Genomic DNA, 14159 nt, shown 5'->3' with positions numbered 1-14159 from the left:
ATTTTAATGGAGTTGAGCTCCTCAAGTACTCACCTTGCTTGGAGACAGACCTGTCCACTTTGGGTGGGGGCATACCAAGACTTGCAAAAAATCTTTGGAAGAATAATAGCGGTCTCTTTCTAAACTTTCTCTACAGGTATAATCAAAGGGTGTCGCTTGCAATTCCCAATCTAGGCAATACTAGTCAGCAGGAGTACAAAGTTTCTTCAGTGCCAAATACTTCTCAGAATTATGCCAAAGTTATTAAGGAACATGGGTAAGTGGAGTTTTTTTTAAATTAAGTATAATCCAGAAGGCCTACAACAGGGGTCGGCAACCTTTCAGAAGTGGTGTGCTGAGTCTTCATTTATTCACTCTAATTTAAGGTTTTGTGTGTTAGTCATACATTTTAACGTTTTTAGAAGGTCTCTTTCTATAAGTCTATAATATATGACTAAACTATTGTTGTAAGTAAAGTAAATAAGGTTTTTAAAATGTTTAAGAAGCTTCATGTAAAATTAAATTAAAATGCAGAGCCCCCCCGGACCGATGACCAGGGCAGCATGAGTGACACTGAAAATCAGCTCGCGTGCCACCTTCGGCATGTGTGCCATAGGTTGCCTACCCCGGTCTACAATTTTTGCCTCCTAAATAGTAATATGAATATGGATTTCAGCAAGAAACAGAACTAAGTATTGAAGCTGTTTAATAATCTGCTTCCATTTTATGCATTCACCATTTTCTAAACAGCAAAAAATTATTTTTTAAATGAACTGATCTGAATTCTCTAGGTTTACAACAACATCAAAGTTAGACTAATTGTAGCCTAATCCTGCAATCCCTCCCTGTGCAGAATTCCCACTGATTTCAGTGGATGTTCTTTATGTAGGGTGGATTTACAGGCTTTGACTCATGGTTTGAGAATGTTTATTTTCGTAGTTATTTAAATAAAATGCACAGACACTGCAAAATAACATTTAAAAATGTTTTGAGTATCTAACAAAGACATTTTTCCAGTTACGGCATGGAAGCTTGGAGAGAGGTGGGTTTTTTTGTTTTTTTTTTAAGAGTCTAATCTTGTTAGCGTCAGACTCGACAAGTTTTGCCTTTTGTTCCAGAAAGAGCCTCTGCAGCTAATATGTTGTTGCCTGGATACCGGTTCCTTGGGATAGAAACGATTTAGCAATATATGAAGTTTAATTCATTGTGTAAATATAAAAATCAAATCTTAAAGTGATTTGGAGAAAAACAGCTCAGAGAGACAGAGAAAGTTGTGATATCTTTTCTAATTTCTGCATTTTTTTTTTTTTTTAGTACTGATTTTTTTGATAAAGATGGAGTGATGAAGGACATCAGGGCTATATATCAGGTTTATAATGCACTTCAGGAAAAAGTACAGGTAACTAATTTTATTTAATATTGGTCAACATTCATGTGGCTCCTCTTTTCTGAGCTCTGGTAGCCCAGAGTTATAAGGAAACCCAGCTTTATTTTGAATTTAAAATGGTTTAAGGAAATATGAGAAATGACTTGTATTTCTTTACTAGTTAAACATTCATGCTTCTCTTATACCTTTTCCCACATGACCTGCATTTAACAGATACTTCTACAAAAGTAGAAGTAAAAGTACTCAGTATGAGCATTATTGATCCTGGCTCTTTGTTGCCACCTTTTTTTTTTTTTTTTCACGTGAGAGTAATTATAATGTTAAGTAACATTTGAGAGAAACTTCTATTTTGTTTAAGTGCCCAGGTCTTGCAAATGGATCCGTGTGGGTGAATTCTTCCCCATCCCCCACAAAGTAGAGCCCGATTGAAGTCAGTAGGACACCAAAGCAGTGCAAGGGCCTGCCCACATGGATCTGATTGCAACATTGGGGTTTCACGCTGTACTAGATACTATGGGGAACGCTGCATTTATTAAAACTGACAGATATTTTGCAGGGAACATACAATGCTTTGGATACAATGCTTGGGTCAGTTTAAAAAAAACCCTACTCTTACTGTAATCGTATCTGTGACATCTGAAAATGGCTCTCTGCTGGGCTTCAGAAATCAACTAAGGACTAGATTGTCAATTTACAACTTGTCCCGAGTAGATGATGGCATATTTCTGTGCTGCCTCAGGATCAGACTCGTTTGGGAATTGTGACCTTAGGCTCCCCCTTTATATACACCCTGGAGTAACGTGCTACTCATATAGACTGGTAGCAGGTCATATCCCCCTCTCTACCAGCTCAGCTTTGCTGGCTGGCATGCAAAACGGGGAATGAGGCAGAGTCAAGGCTCTAGCCATCTCTGACCCTGCCCTGTGGAAGCTGCTTTCCTTTAGTGCCCCCACTGTGACCTGTTATGTAAGTAGTTCACAGTGGGCAAGTCACAATTTGGCCTTGCGTGTTTGGAGGGTGGCTGGATGTGCTTTTATTTTTCCTCACACGTGTGCGCACACTAACATCAGAGCAACCTTCCCTCTGAGCTAACCTGTGGACAAATGCTGTTTTCTCTGGACCTAGTCAGCTCTGCTCTCAGCGCTGCCCTGAGCATGGCACTCAGAGTAAAGAAAGATTCTTTCCCAGGAGTTTCAGTGCTGCCTTCAAGCTCCATATTTGAAATAGATGAACAGCTATTCACAAATGTGTTAATAAATGGGTTCATGGGACAGCCTTGTATAGTACCTCCTGCTTACCAGCATTAAGTAGAGTTAGATGTATGCTTCTGCACTAATCACTGGTGAGTTTAGCTAACAAGGTGTTTGGGAGAAATACGGAAAAATACTAACTTCCCTGGGGAGCTGCTTTATTGCTCCTAGAATTGTGACCCTGATGTCTTTTGGTGTCTAAATGGCACTGTTAATTCTGCTTGTGCACACATATCTCTTCGTTCTTTTATCCTATGTCAAGTGTTAAAAGTTCCTTTTGTTGGTTAACTTTGAAACACGTGTTTTGCAAAGAATGTTGCAAACTAGAAACACCAAAAATGTGTTTAATAGAGCAAGAACAGATCTGTATTTTCATTTATTCACTGCACCTTTTAATGTTCACTATCAAAAATTTATAGCTAGAGGAAGAATGTAGAATCTGTCTGTGCAACAGGTATAACAGCCAGGAGATCAGGACACAACACATTTATCTCCTGACTCCTAGTCACCCAGCTACAACACAGTTGAAAGTGTAGCATAGATGTTACATTAACATATCACTATCAGGATCTTAAAGTCTGAACAGTTCAAGGATCTTTACCATATTTAACAGTCATGGTAATCTCACATGGCTGTTGCTAGTACAGTTTCAGTCAGTGTGGATGAGGCCTTATTTTTGATACTGAGTGCAGAAAAGGTTAGCAGACTATCTGAATCACTTGTAACAGATGATAAAATAGAGTGGTAACTTCTTTCCGTTAGGAGCTTCCTCCTAGTATAATAATAATAATACCTAGCTCTTGTATAACTCTTTCATCAGTAGATCTCAAAGAGCTTCCCAATCTTTAGTGTATCTTCACCACATCTCTGTGAGGTAGGGAAGTACTATCATCCCCATTTTACAGATGCGGAACAGAGGCATAGAGAGGCTATGTGAATTGCCCAGGGTCACACAAGAAGTAGTGGTAAACTATTTGGAAGTTCTTTCCATCTTGCAACAACTGAGCATAGGCCATGATCAGTAGGTGAAAATCAGTTTTCAACATCTCATTTCATGGTCTGGTTCAGTATCCGTGCATCCTCTTGGTTTTGTATTGTTTCTAGTCTGGCAGTATTCTCTGGCCTAGTTGTGTAACTGTGTAATGGATTTTTGGAGAATCTGAGTATGACTTATCTTATTGTGTTTTTCTCCCAGGCAGTGTGTATAGATGTAGAAAAGAGTGAACGAGTTGTTGAATCTTTCCAAGCTGATGTAAACAAACTAAAAGGGCAAATAACACAAAGAAAAAACGAAAAGGAGCAAAAACTAAGTAAGTTCCCTTACACTTATGTTTCATAACCAGGATCTGTAAGGACAAAACATTTAATAGAAACATGGACTTAAGAAAAACAAGAATGATCTGCCTGTTTTTCTTATTGCAACAAAGATATGGGGCACAGCTATTGTCAACCTAATAGCTATTCTTGTAAACTCATGTTTATGATGCCTGTGATAGATTTCGATTGAAATAATTCCTAGTTTGTGAAAATACTTGCAACACACATCTCAACATTCTCTACGCCAGAAAAAAAATATAATTACCAAAATCTTAGAAAGTTGTATATGTGAACTGGCAAAATTGAAAATTTGAAACTGAATTGTGGAGAGGGCTAAGTGACCCGTGTTAATATTTTTCTCCTGTGGATACCTGGCTCAATTCTTGCTCAGGTTCCATTATTTAAGTTATCTTAGCCTAAAAAAGGTGTGATGTGGGATAGGTTAATGCATATTATTAACCTGGAATAATGCAGGCTATCAGGCCTTTGGACTGTAGAACATTTATTTGCATTATCTTACCTAGAGCATGGTGACTATGGGAGAGTGCAGCATATACATCGATGATTTTAACAAAGGATTAAAATGCATGCAGGGTTTCATATTAACTAACTTGTGTGTTTTTTTTTTTCTTTGGGAAGTTTATAAAGAGAACTCATTCTGAGAGAGAGATTGATTTCTGTGATAAAGAATTTGGTGGGGAATTGCTTCTCCTTTAGGTGAATGACCTATGCTAGTATCACTATTGCTGGGATGAAGCATGGAGGGCCAGATGCCTACATCTGGCTGAACTCTGCTGAGTGTGGGACTCCAATGTGTGGGAGGGGGAAGGTGGCTGTCATTCACTTCTCAGCTTCTGTGTTGCTGGGATTGAACCTGAACCAGCACTTGACATAGAGTGGCCCGATGGGTGCTCTTGACTATGCCAGCTAATGGTCACTTGGGGATGGAGTCAGAGCTCCAGCCAGCCAGAGCTGTCTGGAGTTCAGCATGCTTCAGTCACACCCCTCCAACCCTCAGCCTGCCCAAGAATATCCCCCTACACCTTAGGGTCAGGTTAATATATCAGGCTATGCCAACTTTATACCATCTCTGGGTTTCCCTTAGGCCAAGGATATCCACAGCTTCCCTCTTAGGGTCACATTCCACAGCAGAGAGGGCAGAGCTGGAAGCCAGTACTTGGCCCACAATTTATACAAGTGGACACACAGTACATCACCTGTGGTGGCAGCTGGCAATTAATGAAAGATGGTTGAAAAGCCAGATGTCCTTTGATTCTCCAGGGTTAATGTTCTTGTGGTTGGTGAGATCTGCACTATATTTAATATCCTTATGTTCAAATTTTCATTAAAAGCACCTAATAGGAAACCAAGCACCCACTGGAGGAGAGATTTTTTTTTTTTTTTCTCAGCTGGGTGTTGTCCATGCACAGTGGGGCATCTTATCTCTGTTTGGTGTTTGACTACAAGGGACTTGAAAAAATTAATTATTTCCTGTGTGTGAGGGAGGAGCTTTTTTTGTTTTTTTGAAGTCTGAGTGAGTATGTGGAGAGAGTGGGAAAAATGATGGTAGCCATTTGAAAAGAGATCTGTAGTACTGAAAAGGCAGGGAAGTTGTGTTTGTGAGGGGTTTTTTGGTAGTGCTGGAAGTGAAACAGAATATAAGGGGGGAGGATATTAAGGGATACAGAGAGAAAAAGAAAAGAGGAAACAGACCTTGAAAATAACACAGGAACAGATAGTGATTTCTTATAGGAAAAGAGAAGTGAAGTGAAACCAGGAAGGGAAAGACGACAAACTATTTGAGAGAGACCTTTTTTAAAAGGTAGTAAATAGTAAGTTGAATGATTTATTACATTTCATTACAGTACTCAACTGCATATCACTCCAAACTGCAGGGGATGTAATAGCATGGGAATTGCAGGGAGATTTCCTCCAGAACTAGTAGGCTTAGTCTCAGGCTAGTAGATATCAGTACATTATTGAAGGCCTGGTTTTTGTGATGGGAAGCTGATACAGCAACATTAGTTAAGTGAAGCACCCTGGAAGAACTGCCTGAGGTGAAGAGAATAACTAATTGATGGGATAATTAGCAGTACAGCTCTAGTGGTGCTGTAGTAATTGTCTAGTAGATCTCTGGCCCATACATCCGTGAGATTGCAAGTTTTATTTCATATACATCTCTACCCCGATATAACGCTGTCATCGGGAGCCAAAAAATCTTACCGCGTTATAGGTGAAACCGTGTTACATTGAACTTGCTTTGATCTGCCGGAGCGCACAGCTCTCCCCCCCCCCCCCCTCCCCGAAGCGCTGCTTTACCATGTTATATCCGAATTTGTGTTATATCGGGTCGCGTTATATCGGGGTAGAGGTGTACTAGCATTTAATCCATTAGACTGGGGCATCTTCATTTAATCTTTTAACATGTCAGCCTACCACATATCTGCTAAATTTTATTTATGGATCAGCATCAGTTGTCTGTTTGCTGTTGGATTGAACTGGATCTGAATGAATAACTGGAATAATTACAATTAGGGTTGTCAAGTGATTAAAAAATAATCGTGATTAATGGCATTGTGAAACAATAATAGAATACTATTTATATAAATATTTTTGGATGTTTTCCACCTCTTCAAATATATTCATTTAAATTACAACACAGAATACAAAGTGTGCAGTGCTCACTTTATTTTTTATTATAAATATTTGCACTGTAAAAAGTATTTTTCAATTCACTTATTACAAGTACTGTAGTGCAATCTCTTTATCATGAAAGTTGAACTTACAAATTTAGAATTATGTACAAAAAATAACTGCACTCAAAAACAAAACAACGTAAAACTTTAGAGCCTGCAAGTCCACTCAGTACTACTACTTGTTCAACCAATCGCTCAGACAAATAAGTTTGTTTAAATTGCAGGAAATAATGCTGCCTGCTTCTTGTTTACAGTATCACCTGAAAGTAAGAACAGGCATTTGCATGGCACTGTTGTAGCCGGTGTTGGAAGATATTTACATTCCAGATGCGCTAAAGATTCATATGTCCCTTCATGCTTCAACCACCATTCCAGAGGACGTGCGTCCATGCTGATGATGGGTTCTGCTCGATAACGATCCAAAGCAGTGCAGACCAACGCATGTTCATTTTCATCATCTGAGTCAGATGCCACCTGCAGAAGGTTTATTTTCTTTTTTGGTGGTTTGGGTTCTATAGTTTCCGCATTGGAGTGTTGCTCTTTTAAGACTTCTGAAAGCATGCTCCACACCCCATTCTAATCAGATTTTGGAAGACATTTCAGATTGTTAGACCTTGGGTCAAGTGCTGTAGCTGTCTTTAGAAATCTCACATTGGTACCTTCTTTGCATTTTGCCAAATCTGCAGTGAAAGTGTTCTTGAAATGAACAACATGCTGGATCGTCATCTGAGACTGCTATAACATGAAATATATGGCAGAATGCAGATAAAACACAGAGCAGGAAACATACCATTCTCCCCCAAGGAGTTCAGTCACAAATTTAATTAATGCATGATTTTTTTAACGAGCGTTATCAGCGTGGAAACATGTCCTCTGGAATGGTGGCCAAAGCATGAAGGGGCATACGAATGTTTAGCAATCTGGCAGGTAAATACCTTGCAATGACGGCTACAAAAGTCCCATGCGAACGCCTGTTCTCACTTTCAGGTAACATTGTGAATAAGAAGCGGGCAGCATTATCTCTTGTTTCTCTTAGTGATTGGCTGAACAAGAAGTAGGACTGAGTGGACTTGTAGGCTCTAAAGTTTTACATTGTTTTGGTTTTTTGAGTGCAGTTATGTAACAAAAAAATCTACATTTGTAAGTTGCATTTTCATGATAAAAAGACTTCACTATGGTACTTGTATGAGGTGAATTGAAAAATATTTTTTGTTTATAATTTTTACTGTGCAAATATTTGTAATAAAAATATAAAGTGAGTACTGTACACTTTGTATTCTGTGTTGTAATTGAAATCAATATATTTGAAAATGTAGAAAAACATCCAAAATATTTAATAAATTTCAATTGGTATTCTGTTTAACAGTGTGATTAAAACTGCGATTAATTGACAACCCTAATTACGATATCATTTTTTTGCATGTTAAACTAGAATCCAGCAAACCCAGTCCTACATTAAGGAGTAATCACTGGTGAATATAGACAGTTACATAGTGCCTTTCTCAAATATCACTGAAGTTTCCTACTTGATCGTGTTAGTTCTGTAATTGAAATGTTAGTTTGAGTACTGAAATACTGCCATCTGGTATTATGTTGGAGGTGGACTCATTCATCCTTTGATTTATTTCAGACAGTGCATAAGTAGAACAGGACAATCTTAACTCTATTTTGGTTTGTGATTTAAGATCCGATGTATCAAAACATACTTTTTGTTTATACTGCTTCTCAAAACATACCATTCTTTGTATTCATTTGCTGGGGTATGATTTAGCTTACTATGATAGAAATATGTCCTCCACATCAAAAATCCATCTTTTCATTAGAGTTCTATGCCATTTTGACATATCGCAATTTTCATGGCATGTGTTAAGGGCTACCAGAAAAAAATCCAAGAGCAACAAAACTGCTTAATTTGCAATTATTTTCTGCTGCTTCACAATTGTCTTGCTCAGTCACATCCATTGTTTGAACATGTTTGGGCTGGTGTCAAACTGTTCCTCTTCCCTAGAAGCTGAATAGGGCTTCAGGAAACTTTTGCTTAGCAGGAGGCGGGTATGGTAAAGTGCTCCATCATTTGAGGAAACAGTGCTGATCTAATTCACTTTGGCAGACATAAGGCAGTGGAGATGAGGGAGAGAAGTATGAAATGAAGGGAGGAAGTATAAACAAGGTGTTAAGGAGAACATTTGAGTGCAAAGTGGAATTTGGGGTAATATAAAACAAAGCATCTGAACTCCCTGTTGTACTTTTCACCAGTGTTCCAGAAAGGTCAGAAAGCTGCTCTGGAGAGAGGTTTCACTCTGGAACACATGGTTATATAATTCTTTAATTTTTCTCAAGCATTCCTGTGAAGGGGCCACTGCCTCTTTCCATCCATTTAATGGAACAATTTACAAAAATAACCCTGCCATTACTGCCAGCAAGAGTATCCTTTATCAGCTTTATATTCAGTGGTTTGATGTGTGGTTGGGATTAAGGGATTGTTTTGTTTAGTGAGTATTCCAAGCTTTGTAGTGGCCTCTCTGCTACTCAGATTGAGAGACCTTTCCTCCAATCAGCACGGCAGTGCACATGGTACCCACTACTGCTTGGGCATTTGGGCAGCAACAGTTTGATCTCCCAACCCACTTTCTGAAGGGTGCCTTCTTCCTTCCTTCAACCCGGAGGATTGATGCTGGCTCTTACCTATTCACTGACCACCTGTAATACACAGCCATTGTGAATCATTACTGCTTCCAGCTTGACCAGGGATAATGCAGCTCAGGTGACCACTGCTGCATAAACCAGCAAGAAGGTGAAAGTGGATAGCAAGAATGGCCAGAGCTGAACCCAGTCTGTGTGGCAACAGATTCTGGGCACTAAGAACAGAACAGCATTAGCCGAGGACTGCCAGGGGGCTGCAGGCATCAGTTCCTGAGAGCCTGTTTCTGAGCGGACAAGAATTGCTTGAGATAGGGTGAGACAGGAAAGTATATACACAGCTTCTGCATACATGAAATCATTAGATTAAATGTTGTAGCTGGTTTTATCTTCTCATTTTCCTCTTTGGCATTGGAGGGTTGATCATGTATCAGTCATGCTCCCTGTGCAGGGGGGGAAAGGAGCTATTGCTATGTACGTTTCTGCAATTCAGGTCCCCATAGTAGTGCTGTTTGTCGGAAAGCTTGTCATACTCAGAAATTATTGTTAAGTAGGTGTCAATTCTATTTCTGCTGCAGAGAAGTCAGTTGAGACTTGTACCTTCTAAAACATTAAAATCTATCGTTTTTATAAGTGCAATAAGATGTTCAAGGGAGTGATTGATGTTTTATGTTGCATGCACTTCTCAGCTGCTGAAAAACCTTTCATCTTTCTATCTCACCACTTCCTGTACTGTACGTCAAAGATGGAACCCTATTGTGTCTTAATTTACCAAACCCATGTGCTTGAACTTGTCCTTTTTCCTATGTGAGTAACAACTTGTCTATTTAAATGATTCCATATAAATCAACTTTGGTGCTTTTGGCTTCACCACTTTAATCTGAAAAAAGACAAGCTATACGAAACATAGTAGTAGTAGGAATCTAATTCCCAGAGGCTTGAGAGTTAAGTTTACACAGTATAGCAACTTTTCAATCCATAAAATGGTTTGTTTAAATAAAGTCACTGAGAACAGAACACTTTTTTTTGCCAGTTTTATGCAGTTTTCCACAAGAAACAAGACAGATGCTTTCTAATGTGTTCACTATACTTGAATTTTCCATAAACACTGACCAACATAAACATAAAACTAGATCACTTTTCAGTGTAATTAGGACATGTTTATTTTCCTTTTGTCTTTCATAGGACTGCAGCAAGCCATCTTAACCAGGCAAATGTCAACTGATAATTTGGAATCTATGTTTCCTCCACGAATGTCGTACCCTGGATTTGCTGTGGAAGGTTGCACACTTGAAGCCTCAGATGCCTCTGATCCCCCTCCTCCTTATTCTGATTTCAGTGTGAGCAATCAAGAAAGTACTTTGGGGCATAGTCTCTCAGAAAGCAATGTTTTCATGCCTCGACCTCAAGCAGTGGGCTCTTCCAATTACGTTTCCACAAATGCAGGATTGAAGTATTCTGGCAATGGCGCATCCATGCCTTCCTCCCAAAGAGCAGTTGGTGACATTGTTGATGAATCAGAAGACAGTGATTATGAGAACTTGCTTGAACCTACAGAGTCATCTGACAGTGAATACTCACAGACAAGGGATTCACGATCCCTGACGCATCCTGATGGGGATTCCAGGAACACACAAACCTCCCAGATATAATAGAACAAAAACTCAACATGGCACTCTTTTTCATAATTGTTACAGAAAAATTTTGGGGATTTAACCTGGAGAAAATAAACTACAAAGAGGATTACTGTGCACAGAAAATGTAGAAGACTTGCACTAGATGGCTTATTCACCTTGTGATGCATTTTGCAAGTTTTATAATGGAATCATTAGGATAATCAAGTTGTGTTAATGTTGATGAGGTTCATGGATGTACTGGTAAATGTAGGCAAAATGAAATTTCTAGAAACCTTGTAGCTTTTGTTGCCATATTTTCTTTAAGACAATAAATTGGGATTTAGTGACTAAGCACAGTTAGTCTACAAATAACAATGTTCTCTAAAATCAAAACTTACCTCTTGCACTATCATGCCTTGAATTTTAGTTTTTGAAAGGGAAACAATTTATCAGTAGCCTTCAAAGCAACTTTCTATGGTGAGCCAAATTGATCTTTACCAGAAATGAAATTTTGATAATTCCAAGAAGTCTGATTGGAACAAATGTGGTCTACCTTCTTCTGTGTACGTGCTCTTTTAATAGAGAAGGGGTTTGTTTCAACTTTTTGTACTAGCCTAATGTATGTCATTTCAAATGACTGTTGCCTTTTTTCTGTAGGAAAAACTTACTGGTAAATCATCCAAATGAATGTCATAAGCATACTTTGGTTTTGGTGGGTTTACAATGGCTCTATGCCACGCTAGCCTCATTTACAGTCTCATTTTTGTACTAAAAATATGAAGTGCACCTAGTAAATTACAAACAGTAGTTAATTCACAATTGGGCTTTAGAATCTACAAATTCCAAATGTTATAAACTATTTGCAATTTCTTTGCAATCTGTGCATTGAATTTATACTTCTGTACAGTTTATTTTATGTAAGAAATCGGGGATTGCGTTGGGGAAGGTTGTTTAAAGATTCCCCAGGGTTTATTACCTCTTTCACCTCCGGGTGAAGTACACAAACATTTATTTTAATTTGACTCGCAGCTCTTGTCAGAAATTTGCCATTTTGGAAACATGAAATGTGGTATATTTAGAGAATTTATGTTTGGATGCACTTATATTTTTATTTAATTACTGCTTGTATTCTAATTTTGCCCAAAAGATGTGAAATTGTGCCATTAAAAAGTCTGTGTACTATTGGGCTTTATCCCTTACTTGTAAATGACAAAACCTGCAGTTTATGGTGATAGCACATGCATTTAATGCTTTAAAGTATGAATAACCCTCCTTTTGATTGGTTAATATCTCAAACAAAACAGTTGCTTAAATGTTTAAATATTTCAGATTTACAAAAGGCTAAAGTTTCATTATATAATATATATGTTGGGCAAAAATCTGTTCATTAGCCTCTCTTTACCTGTACTAAATTAACCAAAATGGGTTTGGAAAAATGAAATGTTAAAATTGGCACTCTTCTATTGGGTGTTTCAACCTTTAAACATCTAGTGGTCTATCTATTTTAACTGTTTTACATTATTCTCATTAGCCTTAACTTGATGCATTTTGTTTTCAAGTGTTGCAGTCCATTTTAACAACAGATTTGTTCCAGTTTTATTAATGCTGGTTATCTTCAAGCAGTTGTAGTGCTGGTGTGCTAAACAAGTGCTGTTGCCATCTCATCAGTTCTGGTTTTCACATAAAAGAAAGGGTTTTTTAATTATTATTTTTATGCTGCACAGAAACCTGCAATGTACATCAGACAAAGCAGTTAAATGTGATAATAAACTCTTATTTAATCCTGTAAATATATTTTTAATATCTGTCAGCTAGATTCCATTTCAGTGAAGTCATGCATCTGCATGTGAAAATGCAGTTTAGAGTTGAGATACTTGTTTATTTAAAAAGATCAACAACTTTGCCTATTGTGGAGGTAAAAGGTGGAATTCGCTAGAGGAAGAGACTATAACAACGAGATTATGGTTTGTATGCCATTCTTGTATACATTGTTCATGTCCATCCAGGCGTTACAAAATTTTGTAATCTTTTTCTTACAACAGAATTACAACAACTTGGGTAATAATTTTCATTTCACCCTATCGCACATCTGAATGTAGAGTGCATAATGAGAGCCCTCCAACTCTTCGCACTTCTGTGTGGATATTTTCAGCTACTGTAATCACTCAAGCAAGCATAAAGGATCAATATTGTAAAATAGAGTAAATATTTTGCTACAGAAAGACACCAGAAAGTGTCAGTTTTGCAGATGTCATGCTCCTATTGACAATAGGATTGGATGATGACCATAATGCAGTAGTCAGAAGAGATAGTAATACATAAAGGAGATCAGTGCTTCATGTATGGGGTTTAAGCATAAGGTTTCCAAGCCTCAACCATGCAGACTTCCTTTTTGAGCATAAAAAACCCACTATCTTCAGAAATTGTAATTTGCTAGCAGGCAATAAAAATCAACAAGAGTGGATCCCTGCACCTGTTGGGTTTAAATCAAGTTACTACGTAACTAGTATTTGCAGCATATTAACAAAGCTGTATTCACGAAATATAGGGTAATTATTGTATTTTTCAAATTTTGGCTTGAGAACAGCTTTTTCTAAATGTTCATCATGAAAGACTATAGAAATCTATGAATATTGGAAATGGTGGTAATTACAACTTCCACCTGGACAGATAAAAGAAACCATTAAGTGAATATAGTGCTTCTGAAGAGACTTGATTGATGACATGGTAATAGGAAGTCCTATGTTTGCCCACAGACCAATACTTCATGGGCAGCCACAATATGAGCATCTTCATCTAGCTTCCTGGAGTGTTAATTCTGAAGCTTAATTATTCAGTTCTTAATTTTTTTGTCAACCCCTCAAACCACTTAGTTCTCAGATGCACTTGCTCCATAAGAATGTCTATATGTTGCTTGTCCTGATACTTTTTGAAAGACAGTTTAACAGGATATTGTTACTTTATCTGCTTTTGCTGTGTATGTGTCAATCAGAAATGGTGGGGTGGGGATGGGGGGACTGTCTCCTGCTGATTTTTTTTTTTCCCCCACTCCGTCTATGCTAAAAGCGCACGCGCACACACACACACACACGCACACAAGAACCACCATCGGATCAGCATACTTAAATTTATTTTTTTCTTACATCATTGGTTTTAGAAGCAGATTACTTGGATGTTTATGAGCTAGTAATTATAAGTACCGAGTACTGAATCACCGTTTTTCTTTGTTTTAATTATGTGTAGATGAGCTTCAATGCAAAGTTCTGGCATCTGT

At 38.0% G+C, this 14159-nt stretch overlaps 1 protein-coding gene across 2 annotated transcripts in view; it reads left to right on the top strand.

The window, feature by feature from the left end:
• The window catches only part of ABRAXAS2 (abraxas 2, BRISC complex subunit), a 29179-nt gene extending 16504 nt beyond the window's left edge, over positions 1–12675 (top strand). For both annotated transcript variants that reach the window (XM_005305867.4, XM_065553553.1), the window contains exons 6-9: positions 137–256; positions 1294–1378; positions 3812–3926; positions 10455–12675. In XM_005305867.4, the coding sequence (XP_005305924.2) occupies positions 137–256; positions 1294–1378; positions 3812–3926; positions 10455–10921 (787 nt within the window). In that variant the 3' untranslated portion in view covers positions 10922–12675. The remainder of the gene's footprint in view (positions 1–136; positions 257–1293; positions 1379–3811; positions 3927–10454) is intronic.
• The last annotated feature ends 1484 nt before the right edge of the window (positions 12676–14159 follow it).

This window comes from Chrysemys picta, chromosome 7 (genome assembly GCF_011386835.1).
Source record: "Chrysemys picta bellii isolate R12L10 chromosome 7, ASM1138683v2, whole genome shotgun sequence".
NCBI lineage: Eukaryota > Metazoa > Chordata > Testudines > Emydidae > Chrysemys > Chrysemys picta.
The sequence above is the reverse complement of the archived record's forward strand: the minus strand, read 5'-3'. Positions and strand labels throughout refer to the sequence as shown.